This window comes from Trichoderma breve, chromosome 4, assembly GCF_028502605.1.
Source record: "Trichoderma breve strain T069 chromosome 4, whole genome shotgun sequence".
NCBI lineage: Eukaryota > Fungi > Ascomycota > Sordariomycetes > Hypocreales > Hypocreaceae > Trichoderma > Trichoderma breve.
Window position 1 is genome coordinate 2,580,506 of NC_079235.1, and position 14,671 is coordinate 2,595,176.

At 49.2% G+C, this 14,671-nt stretch overlaps 6 protein-coding genes across 6 annotated transcripts; 3 read left to right on the forward strand and 3 right to left on the reverse strand.

The window, feature by feature from the left end:
* Window positions 1-676: 676 nt before the first annotated feature.
* Window positions 677-2,239, forward strand: T069G_07041 (uncharacterized protein; the record flags this gene model as incomplete). The annotated part of the gene is made up of 2 exons (XM_056174251.1): window positions 677-2,052; window positions 2,125-2,239. 2 exons carry the CDS (start codon window positions 677-679, stop codon window positions 2,237-2,239), a joined length of 1,491 nt encoding a protein of 496 aa, XP_056027830.1.
* A 343-nt stretch (window positions 2,240-2,582) lies between these two features.
* Window positions 2,583-3,659, forward strand: T069G_07042 (enoyl-(Acyl carrier protein) reductase domain-containing protein; the record flags this gene model as incomplete). The annotated part of the gene is made up of 5 exons (XM_056174252.1): window positions 2,583-2,782; window positions 2,848-2,924; window positions 2,982-3,065; window positions 3,126-3,194; window positions 3,259-3,659. The coding sequence occupies 5 exons, from the start codon at window positions 2,583-2,585 to the stop codon at window positions 3,657-3,659; spliced, it is 831 nt and encodes a 276-aa protein (XP_056027831.1).
* Window positions 3,660-4,198: 539 nt separating this feature from the next.
* On the reverse strand, window positions 4,199-5,227 carry T069G_07043 (uncharacterized protein; the record flags this gene model as incomplete). The annotated part of the gene is made up of 1 exon (XM_056174253.1): window positions 4,199-5,227. One exon carries the CDS (start codon window positions 5,225-5,227, stop codon window positions 4,199-4,201), a length of 1,029 nt encoding a protein of 342 aa, XP_056027832.1.
* A 714-nt stretch (window positions 5,228-5,941) lies between these two features.
* On the reverse strand, window positions 5,942-7,844 carry T069G_07044 (patatin-like phospholipase domain-containing protein; the record flags this gene model as incomplete). The annotated part of the gene is made up of 4 exons (XM_056174254.1): window positions 5,942-6,637; window positions 6,701-7,523; window positions 7,594-7,724; window positions 7,785-7,844. The coding sequence occupies 4 exons, from the start codon at window positions 7,842-7,844 to the stop codon at window positions 5,942-5,944; spliced, it is 1,710 nt and encodes a 569-aa protein (XP_056027833.1).
* Window positions 7,845-9,062: 1,218 nt separating this feature from the next.
* T069G_07045 (leo1-like protein domain-containing protein) lies at window positions 9,063-10,357 on the reverse strand (the record flags this gene model as incomplete). The annotated part of the gene is made up of 2 exons (XM_056174255.1): window positions 9,063-10,037; window positions 10,100-10,357. 2 exons carry the CDS (start codon window positions 10,355-10,357, stop codon window positions 9,063-9,065), a joined length of 1,233 nt encoding a protein of 410 aa, XP_056027834.1.
* Window positions 10,358-11,569: 1,212 nt separating this feature from the next.
* On the forward strand, window positions 11,570-13,688 carry T069G_07046 (mob1/phocein family domain-containing protein; the record flags this gene model as incomplete). Its single annotated transcript, XM_056174256.1, has 4 exons — window positions 11,570-11,592; window positions 12,566-12,909; window positions 12,969-13,080; window positions 13,142-13,688. 4 exons carry the CDS (start codon window positions 11,570-11,572, stop codon window positions 13,686-13,688), a joined length of 1,026 nt encoding a protein of 341 aa, XP_056027835.1.
* Window positions 13,689-14,671: the final 983 nt, after the last annotated feature.

Below are 14,671 nucleotides of genomic sequence, written 5' to 3' on the forward strand. Positions count from 1 at the left end.
GCATATTACTAGGGCCTATACGCAAGTTCTGCCCTACAATAATAATCAGGAGTCTCAGCCCGTTGGATGCCTTGATGCCGTCCCATTCTTCGCTAACTTGAGCATCTCAATACCGAGATCGAGGCTGGTGTCCTACAAGTACCTCAGCTCTACTTCGTAAGATGGTCAAAGAGGGTCTCAAGCGCTGTGTCGCTCAATTCTACTCACACCAGCTGAACTATTCCAGCACCAATACTATTGATATCACATGTACACGATGAACGAATCAAGCCAGAGTCCCCCAAACAAAGCATGAGATCCCAACACAAACTTGTATAAAGCCAAGACCCTATGCCGCATGTGGATAGTTTCCGCAGCCATAGCGTGGGCGGCCTACAACCCGGTTGCAAGCACTTTCGGTCTTGTCCCACCAATCAGCCTCAAAACGGAAGCACATCAACGCCACCATCAGAGAGAAAGTCAATATATTAATGCGACTACTCATAAACCTCAATGTTACCCCGCGCGATAAACTCACATCCATGTGAATATAAAAAGAACACAAAGTCGGGGTGTAATGGAGAAGCAGAGTGCATCTTCTTTAGCACTGGCAAGCCTTGACTGGCATTTATCTTCATGATACTACTCTACGTCTTTTCCCCGCTGGTGGCTGAATAAATTTCGATATAAAAGAAAAATGTCCATCCCAAGCCGAGACCACACTCCCGAGAGCCATGAAACCGATGCGTTAAACTCTTCGGCGCCCATCAACTCAGAGCTTCTTGCTATCGAGAAGAGCTCCTGGAAGCGGGCCTTGCATCGTGATCGCTACTACGGATCCCTTCTCTTCAACGTTGCAGCATTCATCCTCCCCGCCCTCTACGGCACACTCTCAAAACTCTGGGTCGCCAACATTGATTCTTCAATGGTCGTAACAACAGACGCCTTCACCTACATGAACACCGCTTCCGAAGCCGTCAACGAGGGCCTCCCAAGAGCCGCCTGGGTAATCATTGGGGACGAGGCATCTCGAAGCCTTTCCGAGCGCCTCCAGCTGACCCATACTTTGATTGCGTTCCAGTCGCTGGTGGGATTCCTCCTCAGCGTAGTATTTCTCGGCGCTGCTCCAAAGTTCGCCGACAGCTTTGTGCCAAGGGAAGTCCGGGCGGCGAGCTTGACGTATGTGCGCATTACTTCTTTCACCGTCTTGAGCGGCGCGATTGAAACGGCCGTCGCATCGGCAACGAGAGCCTTGGATAAGCCTGATGTACCGCTGGTCATCAGTTCCATCAAGTTTGCCGTTAATATAATCCTGGATCTACTGATCATCTCTCGCTATCATGTCGGCTCCTTCGAACCCACAGTCAATATGCAGGGCATTATTCAACTGGTGTGTAACCTGACTGCCGCATTGGCTGGATTGGCTTATTTTCTCTACTTCGTGAGCTTTTCAACGTGGCGAAAGCATAGTCAGTTCCCACTCGACGACCACGTTACAAGGACCAACAGATCCCTCTCGCCAAACCTCCGAGGACTACGCGTCTTACTGAAGCCTGGAATCATCTTCTTCGCCGAGTCAGCCATTAGAAATGCATTATATCTTTGGCTCGTTACCACCGTTGTTTCTTTAGGATCAGTTTATGCTACCGCCTGGGGAGTCTTCAACACTATCCGCTGGGGATTGGTCATGGTTCCTGTACAAGCCCTCGAGGCAACATCTCTTCAATTTATCGGCCATAAATGGGGACAGTGGCGACAACTAATCGGAGTCAACAACCGGAGGCCAAAAGCAGGCTGGAAGGAGATTTTCAGTCTCATTAGCCCTGCTCTACGGTCACTTGTGATAGCTCTCGTCGTCGAGGTCCCCATCGCCATCTTTCTTTCAGCCTTTGGCGCCCGGCCGTTTGCACTGTACATCAGCGGATCGAGTGAAGTTGCCGATGTTACTGCGCACATGTGGCGGACTATTGACTGGTGCTACATCTTTTATGCAATGTCAACGCAGCTTGCGACCATTTTGCAAGCAACCAGACCCAAATGGTATCTGTACCAGAGCTTAGCAAGCAACTTGTTGTATGTTCTACCATGGGCGATAGTGTGTCAGGTTGTTCATTTGGATGAGGGAAATGCATGGACATATCATAGCCTCATATTTGGAGGCAGCCTTGTCTTTAGTTTTGTCGACGTTCTTATAGTAGTCGGCGTGTGGATGTGGACGTTGTGGGCAGGCAAAGCGAGATTAGAAGTGATCCAAAGTTAGTTCGATTGGATTACTTGGATTACCACGATGCTCCGGATTAGTAGAATCCAAGCTGACGAGATGTTTCTTGGTATTGTTGATCACAGTTGTCTATATATTAATAACAAAGAAAGTCCGATGAAGACCATATTGCTATCTTGAATGTGTTTCCCCATAATTTATCGTAACAAATATCGGTTATTGCCTACTATTTCCGTTAATGAAGCCATATCCGATCTGTCCGTCGATCGGTCCACAGCCACCCGGAGCGGAGTGGGTCTTCCGTACGCCGTATTTAGGCCTTGTTGAGGGGTTGCTTCATAGGATGAGATGCTTTAGATTCACTCATATCAACTGCTTCAAGATGTCCATGACGACCGAAGACTGTACCAAGGTCCGGCCCGGCTTCCCGCGGCCGGTCCCCGAGACGTCTGAGAAAGTGTTTGAACAGTTTCAAATGAGAGACAAGGTCGTCATTGTTACTGGAGCAGCAGATGGTATTGGTCTTGCTGTGACTGAGGCTATGGCAGAGGCGGGCGCAAACGTTGCTCTGTGGTATAACTCGTATGATGGGCCCCCTAAGATTATAATCCCTGTCAACGATACAGCGAGCTTATACTGAGACCAAGGAACGATGCGGCCGTGGAGAAAGCAAAGACCCTTGGCGAGACTTATAAGATCAAAGCTGCCGCATACCAAGTCGACAGTACGTGACGATGTGTCTGCTATTGAAGTTCCTGAAGGATGCTAATTTGTTTAACAGTCTCTCAAGCCGAGCAGGTGAGCACAAACATTGCTAAAGTAGTCGAAGACTTTGGCAAGATCGACGTCTTCGTTGCAAACGCGGGTGAGTTATAAGCACATACCTACGTCACTTTGAGATTCATCGATGCTGACACTGCTGAAGGTATGGCAATCTCGCGGCCCATTCTAGAGCAGACTCTAGACGAGTACCGCAAACAGATGTCTGTAAATGGTCTGTATACCAATCCTCTTCCACAGTCCAAAAAGCTCCAGCTTCATGCTTACTACCTAAATAGTGGACGGCGTAGTCTTCTGCTCCAAGTACGCCGGCGAGGTCTTCAAGAGCCAGGGCTTCGGCAACTTCATCATCACATCCAGCATGAGCGGCCACATTGTCAACGTGCCCGTAGATCAACCAGTGTACAACGCCACCAAGGCCTTTGTCACGCACTTCGGAAAGTCTCTCGCCCGTGAATGGCGAGAATTTGCCAGAGTCAACATCGTGTCGCCCGGGTTCTTCGACACCAAGATGGGCGCTAACCCTTTGGCCATCAACGAGGCGTATCGGATGGCCGCGCTGGGCAGACAGGGCCATGTCAAGGAAATCAAGGCCTTGTACTTGTATCTTGCTAGTGATGCATCGACGTACATGACGGGCAGTGATGTTCTCATCGACGGCGGCTACGTTCTTCCATGAGGATCAAATTATATTTGTATAAGTCTGTGGTCATATAACAGCAAAGTATATAGAAATCTCCAGGGCCATAGCATTATCGCCTCTTATCAACTCCAATATCACAGATTTAAAATGTTGCAAGATATATGTGTCATCTAATGAAGTGAGCTTTAGGGGGATCGCATCATGTATGATTACAACTTCATCGAGTTTTAGTCCAGCATTGTCCTTCTTTCTTTTGCTTCAATGATGGGGATTTGAACTTATTGCTAGCTCTTCACATTCCTCCTTACCCGCTCATGAACCATATTCAGCAACTTTTGTAACATTTTCAGACTATCTATACCTATCTAATAATGAGCCACATCTAATGAGTGTATACCTAGGAGACTTCGCTCCTGCAACATAAGATCATCAATCGTTCTGAATATCCAACGCTATTTCCTTCCTGAAGCTCATACCTGACCATAAAACAATCCTTTCTCTTCTCTCAAGTAACTGGGAGCAACAACTCCATCTTTTCTCCCTCCCGTCAGAATCTCCCCACAAACAGGTCTTTACTAACATTCATTGCACCAACGTTCAAAAATTCCCTCACTAAGAAGCGTGCCCAATTGTGCCCTCACCTCTTCATTCCCCAAGTTTTGCATCATAAATCTGTTGAAAAGCTCTCCAATCATGTTCCGAGTCAGCGTATGGCCCTCTCCATCCATGATCTTCAGTTTAGCCTTGTAACCAAGTTCCCAAAACGCCTGCACGGCTAGTTTCGCATGCGTAAAGGAAATCTGCTCATCGTCCAGGCCATGGATTAACACCACGGGTGTAGAAGCGTCTGTACGATCGATGTATTGCTTGTGGGTCGGCGCGTCCCATTGAGTAGCAAGGTATTGGAAGAATCCCATCAGTCGCGCGCGTCTCGCTTCGTGAGTCTGTACAGGTACATGGCCGCAGTCATAGCCGCGGTCGCCATCAAGAGTTACAGACGAGGCCTCAGAGTTGGCTTCATCCTCTTCAGAGCTGGTTTCGTCCTTTTTAGGCATCTTCCACAAAGCGTTCATCACTGCCTTTGTCTGCCCTTCCATAGCAATGTATTTGAAATCCCTGTAAAACGGTATCACCGGGTGAACACCCAAAAGCCCCCCAAGGCGCTCTTCGGATTGCATGAGAAACGCCGTCGCAGCCGCGAATCCTATTCCGAATCCCACAAGGAAGACGTTTTCTCGACCAACTATCGCAGCCTCTGTCATGACCACAGTCTTGATCGTGTTAATACAAATACTAAGGTCCTTCCATTGGCTCGCAGTTGCCGTCTCGTCGGTCCCGACAGGGTTGTCAGTCAAGAACCAGCGACTTGCCATAGCAGGATCATGGACTGCGTCTTGGTTTGTGCCAGCTGTCTCCCGTAAATCATAAAACGGTAGATCGCACATGACGTATCTCGCTTGCCCCATAATACTGGCCAACGTATATGGCTTCGTCGCTTGTTCGATTTCGTACAGAAGCTTGCGTCCTGAGGATTTCATGTCAGGTAAGAAGATGAAGGATGCTGTGGCCTGTTGGGCCTGAGCGTTTTGAGGAATAGAAAACATGACGAGGGCAAGTCTGTAGCAAGAAATGTGTTGTTTGAAACTGGTTATTGTTATGCTCCAATATAAAGTAAAGAGTAACAAATATTCCAGCAGTTAATAGAGAAGTACACAAGATTGTTTGATAAAGGAGGTGAATGTCGAGTGCGGCTTCAATGTCAAGGAGAGCCCAAGGTGAAATTCTGGTCACTTGTAATTCACTTGGTAACAATTTGATCCTCAAGTCAATTGAATATATTGGTATTGAAAAGGATGAAAAGCAGAAACCAGGGCCAGTGCAGCTCCTGTTTATTTATATAGCCCAGCCCAAAATACTTATCTCGAGAGGCTTCCTGAGTTGCTGCGCAACGGGAACCTTATTGACAGCCCAGATGAATATCGCTACTGCTCTGCGGACTCTGGCAGAGACAGAGTTTCCCGTACTCCTTCAGGTAACAGTGTAGGAGACGACTTCAAGCCATCTTAGGCTAAGCATGACACTCCATTGAATTCGAAGTTCGTCAAATCACTATAGTGTTAGAAATAGGCAAAGAATTATATTCCAAATGATTTATATACGACTTGGCGCCTAACCGATAGATCCCCCCTTTAAACCTGGTTAAATCCACATTGAGGATGATCCCATAACATACCTACTAGGTACCGTGTACTATATACTAAAGATACAAGAGAAGGAAAAGTAAAAGTCAATATTATCCCAGATTATCCGTTCCCATGTCAACGCCCATTATCGGAACGCCCATTATCAGCAAATGCCGCCATGCTTCCCTTACGCCGTAGGTCTCCTGCTTTGAGTTTCCGCACCACTTGATATGATCGATCCAATTCGTTTTCCACAGCACACCGTATCCTCAGCGCCGCCAAAGCCGGCCACACGCTCCTCTCGCCACGTAGAATCCAGTAGTTCAAGGTATCCCGTGTAGGCGTCTCAAGCAAGCGAACGAAGTCGCCAGCAGTCACTTCTGGGACCAACGTCATCGATGCCGCCGGCACTTGCTCGTCAACAAGGAAACGACGAATGCTTGCCGGTAAAAGACGAAGTGAATCCAGTTGCCGCAAACGATGTCTGATTTCGAGCCCCACTACTCGAACAAGGAAAGCCGAGAGTTGTGTGGACTTGCTCCGGGTCTCCAGTAAAGACGGCCCGTGCATGTCGGACTGTAAGAAGGGAATAAGATAAGGCCTTGCCTGGCTGACGATAAAGTGATTCACGTTGAAGAGCTCGGCGATTCGCCGAAGGGGAGAGTCGCGGTCTGTGTAGGAAGCATGCGTCCAATGACGGAAGTCGGTCGTGTTTGCTGGAGCCCAGGGAACAATGTTGCCGTGAGCATCTTTACACAAGATTGTAGCTTTGGAGCGGCCATATAGGGATGGGGAGGAGGCATTGGAGGCGACTGCAGCCGTCCAAATCAACTGTCATTATTAAAGTCAGCACCGTAATAGTGAATGTATGGAGGTTCGTTAATTATCACGTACAACGTTCGGGGCGGTGATGTAGTTCAGGAGAGTTGGGACCCCTGCCCCCTGACCATCTGTAGCCACTGTTATGTTGAGCACTCTCTTGCTGCGGTTGTACGCCTCCTCAAATGTCAAGTCACCAACATTTGCCCTTACACACTCCTCGAGGACGGTGACATCTAGGAAGTAACCCTCTCGCGAGAACCTTCTAATCCTCCGTAAAAGAGTCTCCCATCTCGATTTCAGAGATTGCTCGGCAGGAATTTGGCCATCCTCTGTGGTTCCCTTGGATGCAAAGGCGCTGAGATCGATACCATCGCCCCGAAGCACGCCTGGAAGCTCTTCCTCTGTATGTATTGCTACCAACGCAGCGATTAATGCACCAGTTGCCGTGCCAGTGATGATCCGTGGGAGCAAGCCTCTAAGGAACAGGGCCTTGACCACTCCAAGATGGCACAGACCAAAGATTGCACCACCTTGGAGGACCAGCGTAGTCCGCCCAAACGCCTGCCTCGTGTCATGAATAAAGTCCAACTTCATCTGGTTCGTCAACGCCTTTTCGTTCGGATGCAGGCTCGAAGCAGCACTCGTCGGAAGAGCGCTAATGTCCTCGACCGACTCGGCCACCTGAGCAATGTATTCCTCGATCAAGTATTTGGTCCCAGAAAAGGATCGGTTGTATAGTTTTGGTACGGCAATGTTGCCGAGGTTGCGTACGAGGCCAGACCGGAGCAGGTTGACGAGCTGCTCGTAGTTGTTTTCCTCTCGTGCGATGATGAGCGAGTCTAGCCGCTCTGTTATGAGCGCCCAGTCGTAGTACTTGGACGTTGGATTATTCCTCCTGTTCAGAGATAGCAGTGGATTTAGTACAATTCTCAGGTGCACTGATAAAGACTGATTCATCTACGTACCATAGATCGAGCCCCAGGAGGTTGTCGAGATGAAGAGCCGCCTCTTCCCACTCCTCAAAGGTCTCTGCATTGCGCAGCAGCTCAAGCCACAGCTTGACGGGGTTCTTGCGCGTGTACCAGCTCAGGAGCTTCTTCAAGGGCGTCAGAAAGACGATCATGACGATTGGGAGCATCAACGAGAGCGCCGTTACCTTGCGCCAGAAAGTAGCCACGTCCACCACCACCCTACAGACGGCCAGCACGAGCCCCATGGTTGATGGTTACGCCGAGGAACGCCTGATGACGTCCCAGACCATCTCACGAGGGTAACTCTGCTATTGCTGTAGCTGTAGCTGTTGCTGTAGCTGTTACTATTGCTGTCACGGTGTCGCTGTCACTGCCGCCGTCGGTCGGTGCACGTTACACGTTGCGTGTAAGCAGTGGGTCGGTTTGGGTCGGTTCAGTCGAGTTCAGTCAGTTCGCAGCGCGCCGAGGCATCGTAAGCTGGACTCTGTCTGTAGTCGTCGTTGTAATCCCGTGATCGAGAGATCGGCAGAGCAATCAATCGATGTTTCCGCTGCGAATCAGCTCAATCGCGGCGTGTTTGTTGTTTGTCTGGTGAATCTGCAGCAACGCCCTGGCCTGCACCACGGCAATTGATGACATTTCCGGCGTTCCTTTTGCCGTTTTCCCACGGCCTGGCCGCTAATTAAAAGGACGAGCATGTGATGGATTGTTGAGCAGCACAAGTATGAGATCACCCAGGAGCCGCGCCACAGCGCCACATTTCTCGGCCCAGAACATTCAATGACAGGCGCGGATGCATGACAGGGGGGAGTTTAGCATTAGCACCATGCAGGAGCACGTCCGGAGCATTATCGATAGACATGTAGCAGCAACATGCATCAAGGCGACAGTACCTAACAATTGTATTGGATTCGTTTACTGAACTACCTCCTACTAAACAGCTGGAACTACAACTCTTTCAACCCCTTCACCTCGAGAACAATTCCCGTGCCCTTCTCAGGGATTCTCTCGTTCAAAGTGGAGGCTTCGCAGGGACCACATTTCCTCTCAACGTTTTTGACTGGGGCTGTCTTGCCACCGCTAATAAGTGCCTGGATCGAAACGGCGTTGGGGAGCGTCTTATTATCCATTGTCTCAACTCGTAATTTACGAAGCAGACTAGCTGGCTTACACCGAAGAGTCAGTAACATCAGAGCACAGTATCGTAGCATTCGTTCGATTTGAACAAACGGATATGTAACCCATCAATCGACGGCATGTACTTGCATGTTGGAAACTATTGTTCAAAATACCTATCAAATGCATATTGCTCCAGCATCTCCCTTTTGTATCTTTTGTCCCAATATCAAACTACCTAGTACTCAACTGGTAAATTAGTTTACATTATAGTAGAGGCTTGGCGACTCTCCGTCGACAAGCAATGGCTCTCGTCTTCCTCGGGTGAATCTCTTCCTGGAAACGCCCTATTCATCGTCGTCGTCAATCACGTTTCGCCGTCTGCCTGATCTGCCACTGGTCTCCATGGGTTCCACCTCATCTCCCTCCGCGTCTTCATCGTCCTCCGGCTCCTTGGTTCGCTGCCTCTTGGATCGTGGGGCCTCATCCTCATCGTCCAGAATGTCTTCTTCCTCATCATCATCAACACCGCTCTCCATCTCCTCTTCATCACTGCCCACCAGGAAGCCATCATCCAAGTCGTAGTCTTCATGTCGCGAGACACCCTGGGGCAGGTCGTCATCAGAGTCATACTCTGGACGCCGTCTTTTGGGTCGCGCAGAACCGGGTGCTCCTCTCTTCCGGGCTGCTCCAGACCTGGCGCCCTCTAAACCACCAATTGACAGCCCACCACGACCGGATCGTCCCACTCCACCGTCCATCTTGGCCACGGCATTGTCGCGCTTTCGCTGTGCCTTCATCCGCTCCTTTTCGGCCAGCTCAGCTTGCTTCTTCTGTAACTCGGGATCGACCACTGTCTTGATAATCATCTCACCGCCGGCCGATGACTTGCTGGCTAGAGCCATTCTCTCCGCCAAAACGGATAGGGCGTTGTCTCCAACAGCCTTGTTTGGCTTGATTGTGTACTGCTCCGACAAGTGGCCCACAGTCATCAATAAATTGCTACTTAATTCGGCAGCAGCAGCGTAGTAATGGCCATCCTTCAATTCATCGTAAGGCTGTCCGGGGCCTGGAGCCAACCCCTTCTTGTTGATCTCGTAGTGTTCGCCTGCGATGGAAATGGTAACAGAGCCATCGCTCCACCGGTAGATGTTTGTGTTGCTTTTCAGTTCGTTTGTGCTTGCATCTCTGCAAACCCGAACGACATGTTTCGGGTGCTCTGCTTTGGCGTTTTCAAGATCGAACGCGGAGGGTTGGAAAGTTTCTTCTTCGTATGGCTCGGGGAGAAACCTGACAAACTTCGGAACTCGCATCACACGCAGCTAGCCCATCCGTAAGCATTTTGATAGTCAAATGAGAGTTTGAGTGCTTTCAAAGAACATACCGAGTCATCGGATGGTTTGGGAATGCGATGGCGATATGCTTGCACGGCCATGACGATTCTATCCTTAGTTTCCTGTCGTGACTGGCTCCCATCGTACTCTCGCGGCTCGGCATCGCCATATGCTTCGGGATCTGAGGCGAGGTCATCGTCGTCTAGAATGCGCGCCTGGGGAGAGGCATCCACCTCATCGCCCTCGTCGCCGAAAAGGTCATCGCCGCCCTCGTCGATGGCGTCAAGGGGATCCTCTGAATCGGACATTGTGTGCTGCTGCGGAAGAACTAGGCCAAGAAGAATTTATTCGAGAGTTTCTAGGCGCACAAGAGATCCTCAGTGTAGCAATGGGCGGTATAATTGATGCGCAGGGATAGGAATATTGGCGGCACTGTGATTTCGAAATCTGCTGCGCGAGGCACGTTTGCAGAGCGCGGTCTCAATTCGAGCAGCTCGGCGTTTGTGGCTAGTGCGTTGTCGTCAGCCACACCTGCTACTTGAGCATCAGAGCGCGAGGCACAATTGGTTGGCTTGACTGCTTAGTCAGATTTTACACCTAGTTGAGCCTCTCTTCCGGATATCGGGACCAGTTTTGGCGCTATCCATCCCACAAGGCTGGGCCATTGAATGCTGTAGGTACTCAGTAGGCTTATCAATGAGATTCAAATATGGCGCCATTTGTGTTTGACAATGGATATTTTAATTATTAAATAGCAAATAAAGCATAGCTGGCTATCCAGAGGAGATATCAATCAGTGCAGAGACCAGTTGTTGGGTCTGTTTTTGGCGGGCTGATTGATTGCATGTGACGTTGATGTTGGGTTTCAGAACCATCTCTTTTCAACTGCCACCTTCAAAAACAAGTCAATTGCTGGATTATATTCATCCTACTCGCTTCGTCAAAAAAATTCACATCTTTCTTGTAATAATCATTTTGGTAAAGTGATCACCAAAACATACAGCAGCCATAGGCATCAAAAGTTCCAAAACGCGCCGCTAATGGCTGACCTGAAACCTCCACACGCCTAACCTTAGCCATGGCTAGCCAAGGGAAAAGCGAGATTGTCCTCATTACTCGATCCAAACGGCACTAACTCCCCCGTGCCAATACCGCGAGGCTCCCTACTTTGTACTTTGTAATAGCGCCCATCAGTTCCTTATTGCAATGGAACGGGCCTCGCAAAAGTCGTCGTAAGTAACTCGTGCTAGTTAGTCTAAAACTCGTGCTGGGACCAACATCCCGTTCGATAGCTGGTACTTTGTAGCATTTTAACAGCTCATCCTTCATCTATCCCTTCAAAAAGCAATCCGAATAGAACATACAAGGTGAACCCGGTAGCGAGCACATGCCACTCAGCCCTGGACCAGCCATTCTGCACCCCTATTTTCTGCCTGCATAGGATCCCGTGACAAGGCTGGAGCCCCGTCTGCAGTCCATCTGTTTGCTGCACCCGCCCTTTCGCACCCCGCCTTTTTACAATGTCCAACCTCTTCTCTGGGATGTAAGTGAGGCCGTCAAATTCCGGCTGTTTCTTCTGTTTGTCGGTTTGCTTTCTCGTCGTCTGCTTTTATCCCTGATGTTGTCTCTTTTGGGAGAGACCTTGGTAACGCAGCACAGCTGTTGCATTGCCTTGTCCTTGTTGAGAAAACTACCCGATTAGGCTTCATTGAGGGAGGGGGTCCTGAAACAGCGTCTCCCAGCGGTGAGGGGCAAGTGTCTCGAGCCGCTGTTCACATCTGATATCCAGATATCATCATCGTCGCAATTGAAACTCAGTCGCCTTGGAATTCCATTGGAAAATACTCGTCATGGCAAATCTCCCGGCTCTTGGGCTTCTGTCTTGCACTGCTCAGAGGCATTCAATGGCTTGAGACAGTCTGGCTGGGCACCCTGGGCTGAGGAGCTCCCAAGGTGCCACTTTTAGGCATTATCGATATCCAAATGACAGCCCATCATCTGAGCTGCTGCATCGGCGTTGCCTGTCCGTCTCGTTTCATCAGAATGGACACTCAATATGAGTATTTATTCCCACGTGTCATCAATCTCAAGTACCGTTACGGAGCGGCTGGTCGATAACTGAGCTTTGACAGCTGTCGAGTCGACACGTCCTAGTTGCATCCCGCAGCTATTATATATGCTCCTAGCAGACGACCAAAGACACCAAGATCACAATCTCCACCCCTGATCCTAATTTATCTATTTCCTCTTTCGTTACCCCTTTCCCTCTTGTTTTCTATTTATAAAAGGCACACTCAGTCCCTGCATACTTCGGCATTTCGTCTCAACTTAAGCCTCATTCGACAACGCTAGAGACGCTTTAAGCGAAGCCCACGTTGTCTCTACCTTACAGTACTCAAATCTCTACTCCGCTATTCACTGCACCATCTCATCATCACATCTCTGTCGACTTGCTTTGCATCTATCATCTATCATCTATAATATATGCCTCTCCGCTAACCAGGCTTCAATCTTAGCAACGCTCGTCTCCGAGGCGGGCCTAAAAGCCCATCCCCATCACAAAGTGCCCAGCCCCCCCTGCATCCCTCCTCCGACGTCGCCTCATCTCCCAAGATACCTTCAGCCAACTTACCTCAGAGAACTCCTTCTTTTCCTACCCCAACTTCTCCCGCCCAACCCGCTAGAATGGCTGATTCGGGTGCCCCCAGCGGCGATGATATCATCAACTCCTACCACCTGCCGCGGCCGCTTCCGCTGTGGCTCAACTCACATTGCGCAAAGCACATTGTCAAGGGGAACTTTATGACCCTGAGTGCTCGACCAAAGACGGTTGAGCAGGGGGAGTGGGTTGCTCATCAAGGTTAGTATCCCACATCGTCGACCTTTGCTCCTCATCCATTGCTGACCAATATGGTGTAGTCGTCGAGCACTATCGCAACCTCTGGAATTTCGTTCAGGTAGTTCACGCCAAGGAGGAGAACGGAAACACCATCTGCAACCCAACAACTTGTCCTCGCATGTCCGCAGGAGCGTAAGTAAACCACTTTCTTCATCTCAAACTCATCTTTCAGTATGCTCACACCAACTGCCAGCAACCACTCCTTCACTTGGCTCAACAGTCGTCGTGAGCCAGTCGAGCTGCCAGCTCATGAGTATATGACACTCATGCAGCGATGGATCACCGGCAAGATCGACGACACCGCCATCTTCCCAACTGACCCCGCCGGCGTCTCCTACTCTCACAATCCCGCCATGTCGTCGACGCCACTCTCACAGCTCACCAACCCAGGCGAGGCTGACTGGGTCGGCAAGCGATCTGGTTTCCCGGACAAGTTCATCGACATCTGCCAGATGATCTTCCGCCAAATGTTCAGAGTCTACGCCCACCTTTACTGGGCTCATTTCTCAGAGCCCTATTATCACCTCAACTTGGAGAAGCAGCTCAACAGCTGCTTCTCACACTTTTTGCTAACAGCCACTGCGCTGGACATGCTGGGGAAGCAGGAGCTGGAGCCTATGCAGCCACTGATTGACCTCTGGGCAGCAAACGGAACGTTTCCCCCTGAGTCCAAGGTCTACGAGTATGCCAGCATCCGGGCTGGTGAGCGATTGATTCAGCTTGCAGGCGTCGCACAGTAAATGAGTATTTTTGATGAGATTTGCGGGCTTGGTATGAGATGGGTTTCATGTTTCATCTGGAATACAGGTGCCATGATTAAAGACAGATAGATGAGAAGCATTTTGTTCTTTTAGGGTGCATGTAATCACAAAATAATAAATGGCTGTTTCGAGCACAAGAGCAATGGAAAAGAAAATCTACTGTTACACATGACATGAAAAGGCTACATCGAGGCATTGAAGCAGCAATATAGCATGCAATATAGACCAATTCTTGTTCGGTCGTGATTAACCCACAATGCTTTCATGTTGTGAGTGCAGACCTATACAAGTCTCAGATCATAAGTCAGATCCAGCACAACTTAAAGATATCAGCGTAGATATACCTACAAACTCATGATTCTCTTTGTATCTCACCTTCTATCATACTTCTCCTCGGTTTCCCACCTTCTTAGAGGTATTGATATGAGTCCTATCTCCTAACAGAACTACGTCCTATCTATACTCATTATGGAACTGTTCACGAGGTGAAAACAGGTCGAGGAGCCCAAGTGAGGTTAGGATCTCTTAATCGAGTCACTCATGGTTAACATTGTGAGCTTTTGTTCGTCTATTGTTTCATTCTCCTGAGTTCCTAGCGCCGTTGATACTCGGGCCTCATTTTTTGTCATCAGGTCCCCCTTTGTTTTAAGAAAAGGGTCAGACCCCAACGAAACCTCTCAGTCCTTTCTTTATTCTTCGTTTGCTCCATTTGCTTGTGGTGACCCTTTTGGCTACTTATAACATGAGCTTCGTTAGATTCATGAGGATAAAAGTCAATGGAAGTCCACCCATAACAAAGGATTAAGGCCTTCCTCACAAGGACATTGGGTTCATTGCCAAGTAGATGGAATCCCAGAGTTGTATACATCAATGGTAAGATGAATGTAAACAAGGCACACCGAAACTTCAATCATGACATTAAACCCTCGAGAAATAGGAGGTTATCATAGGCAAATATGATA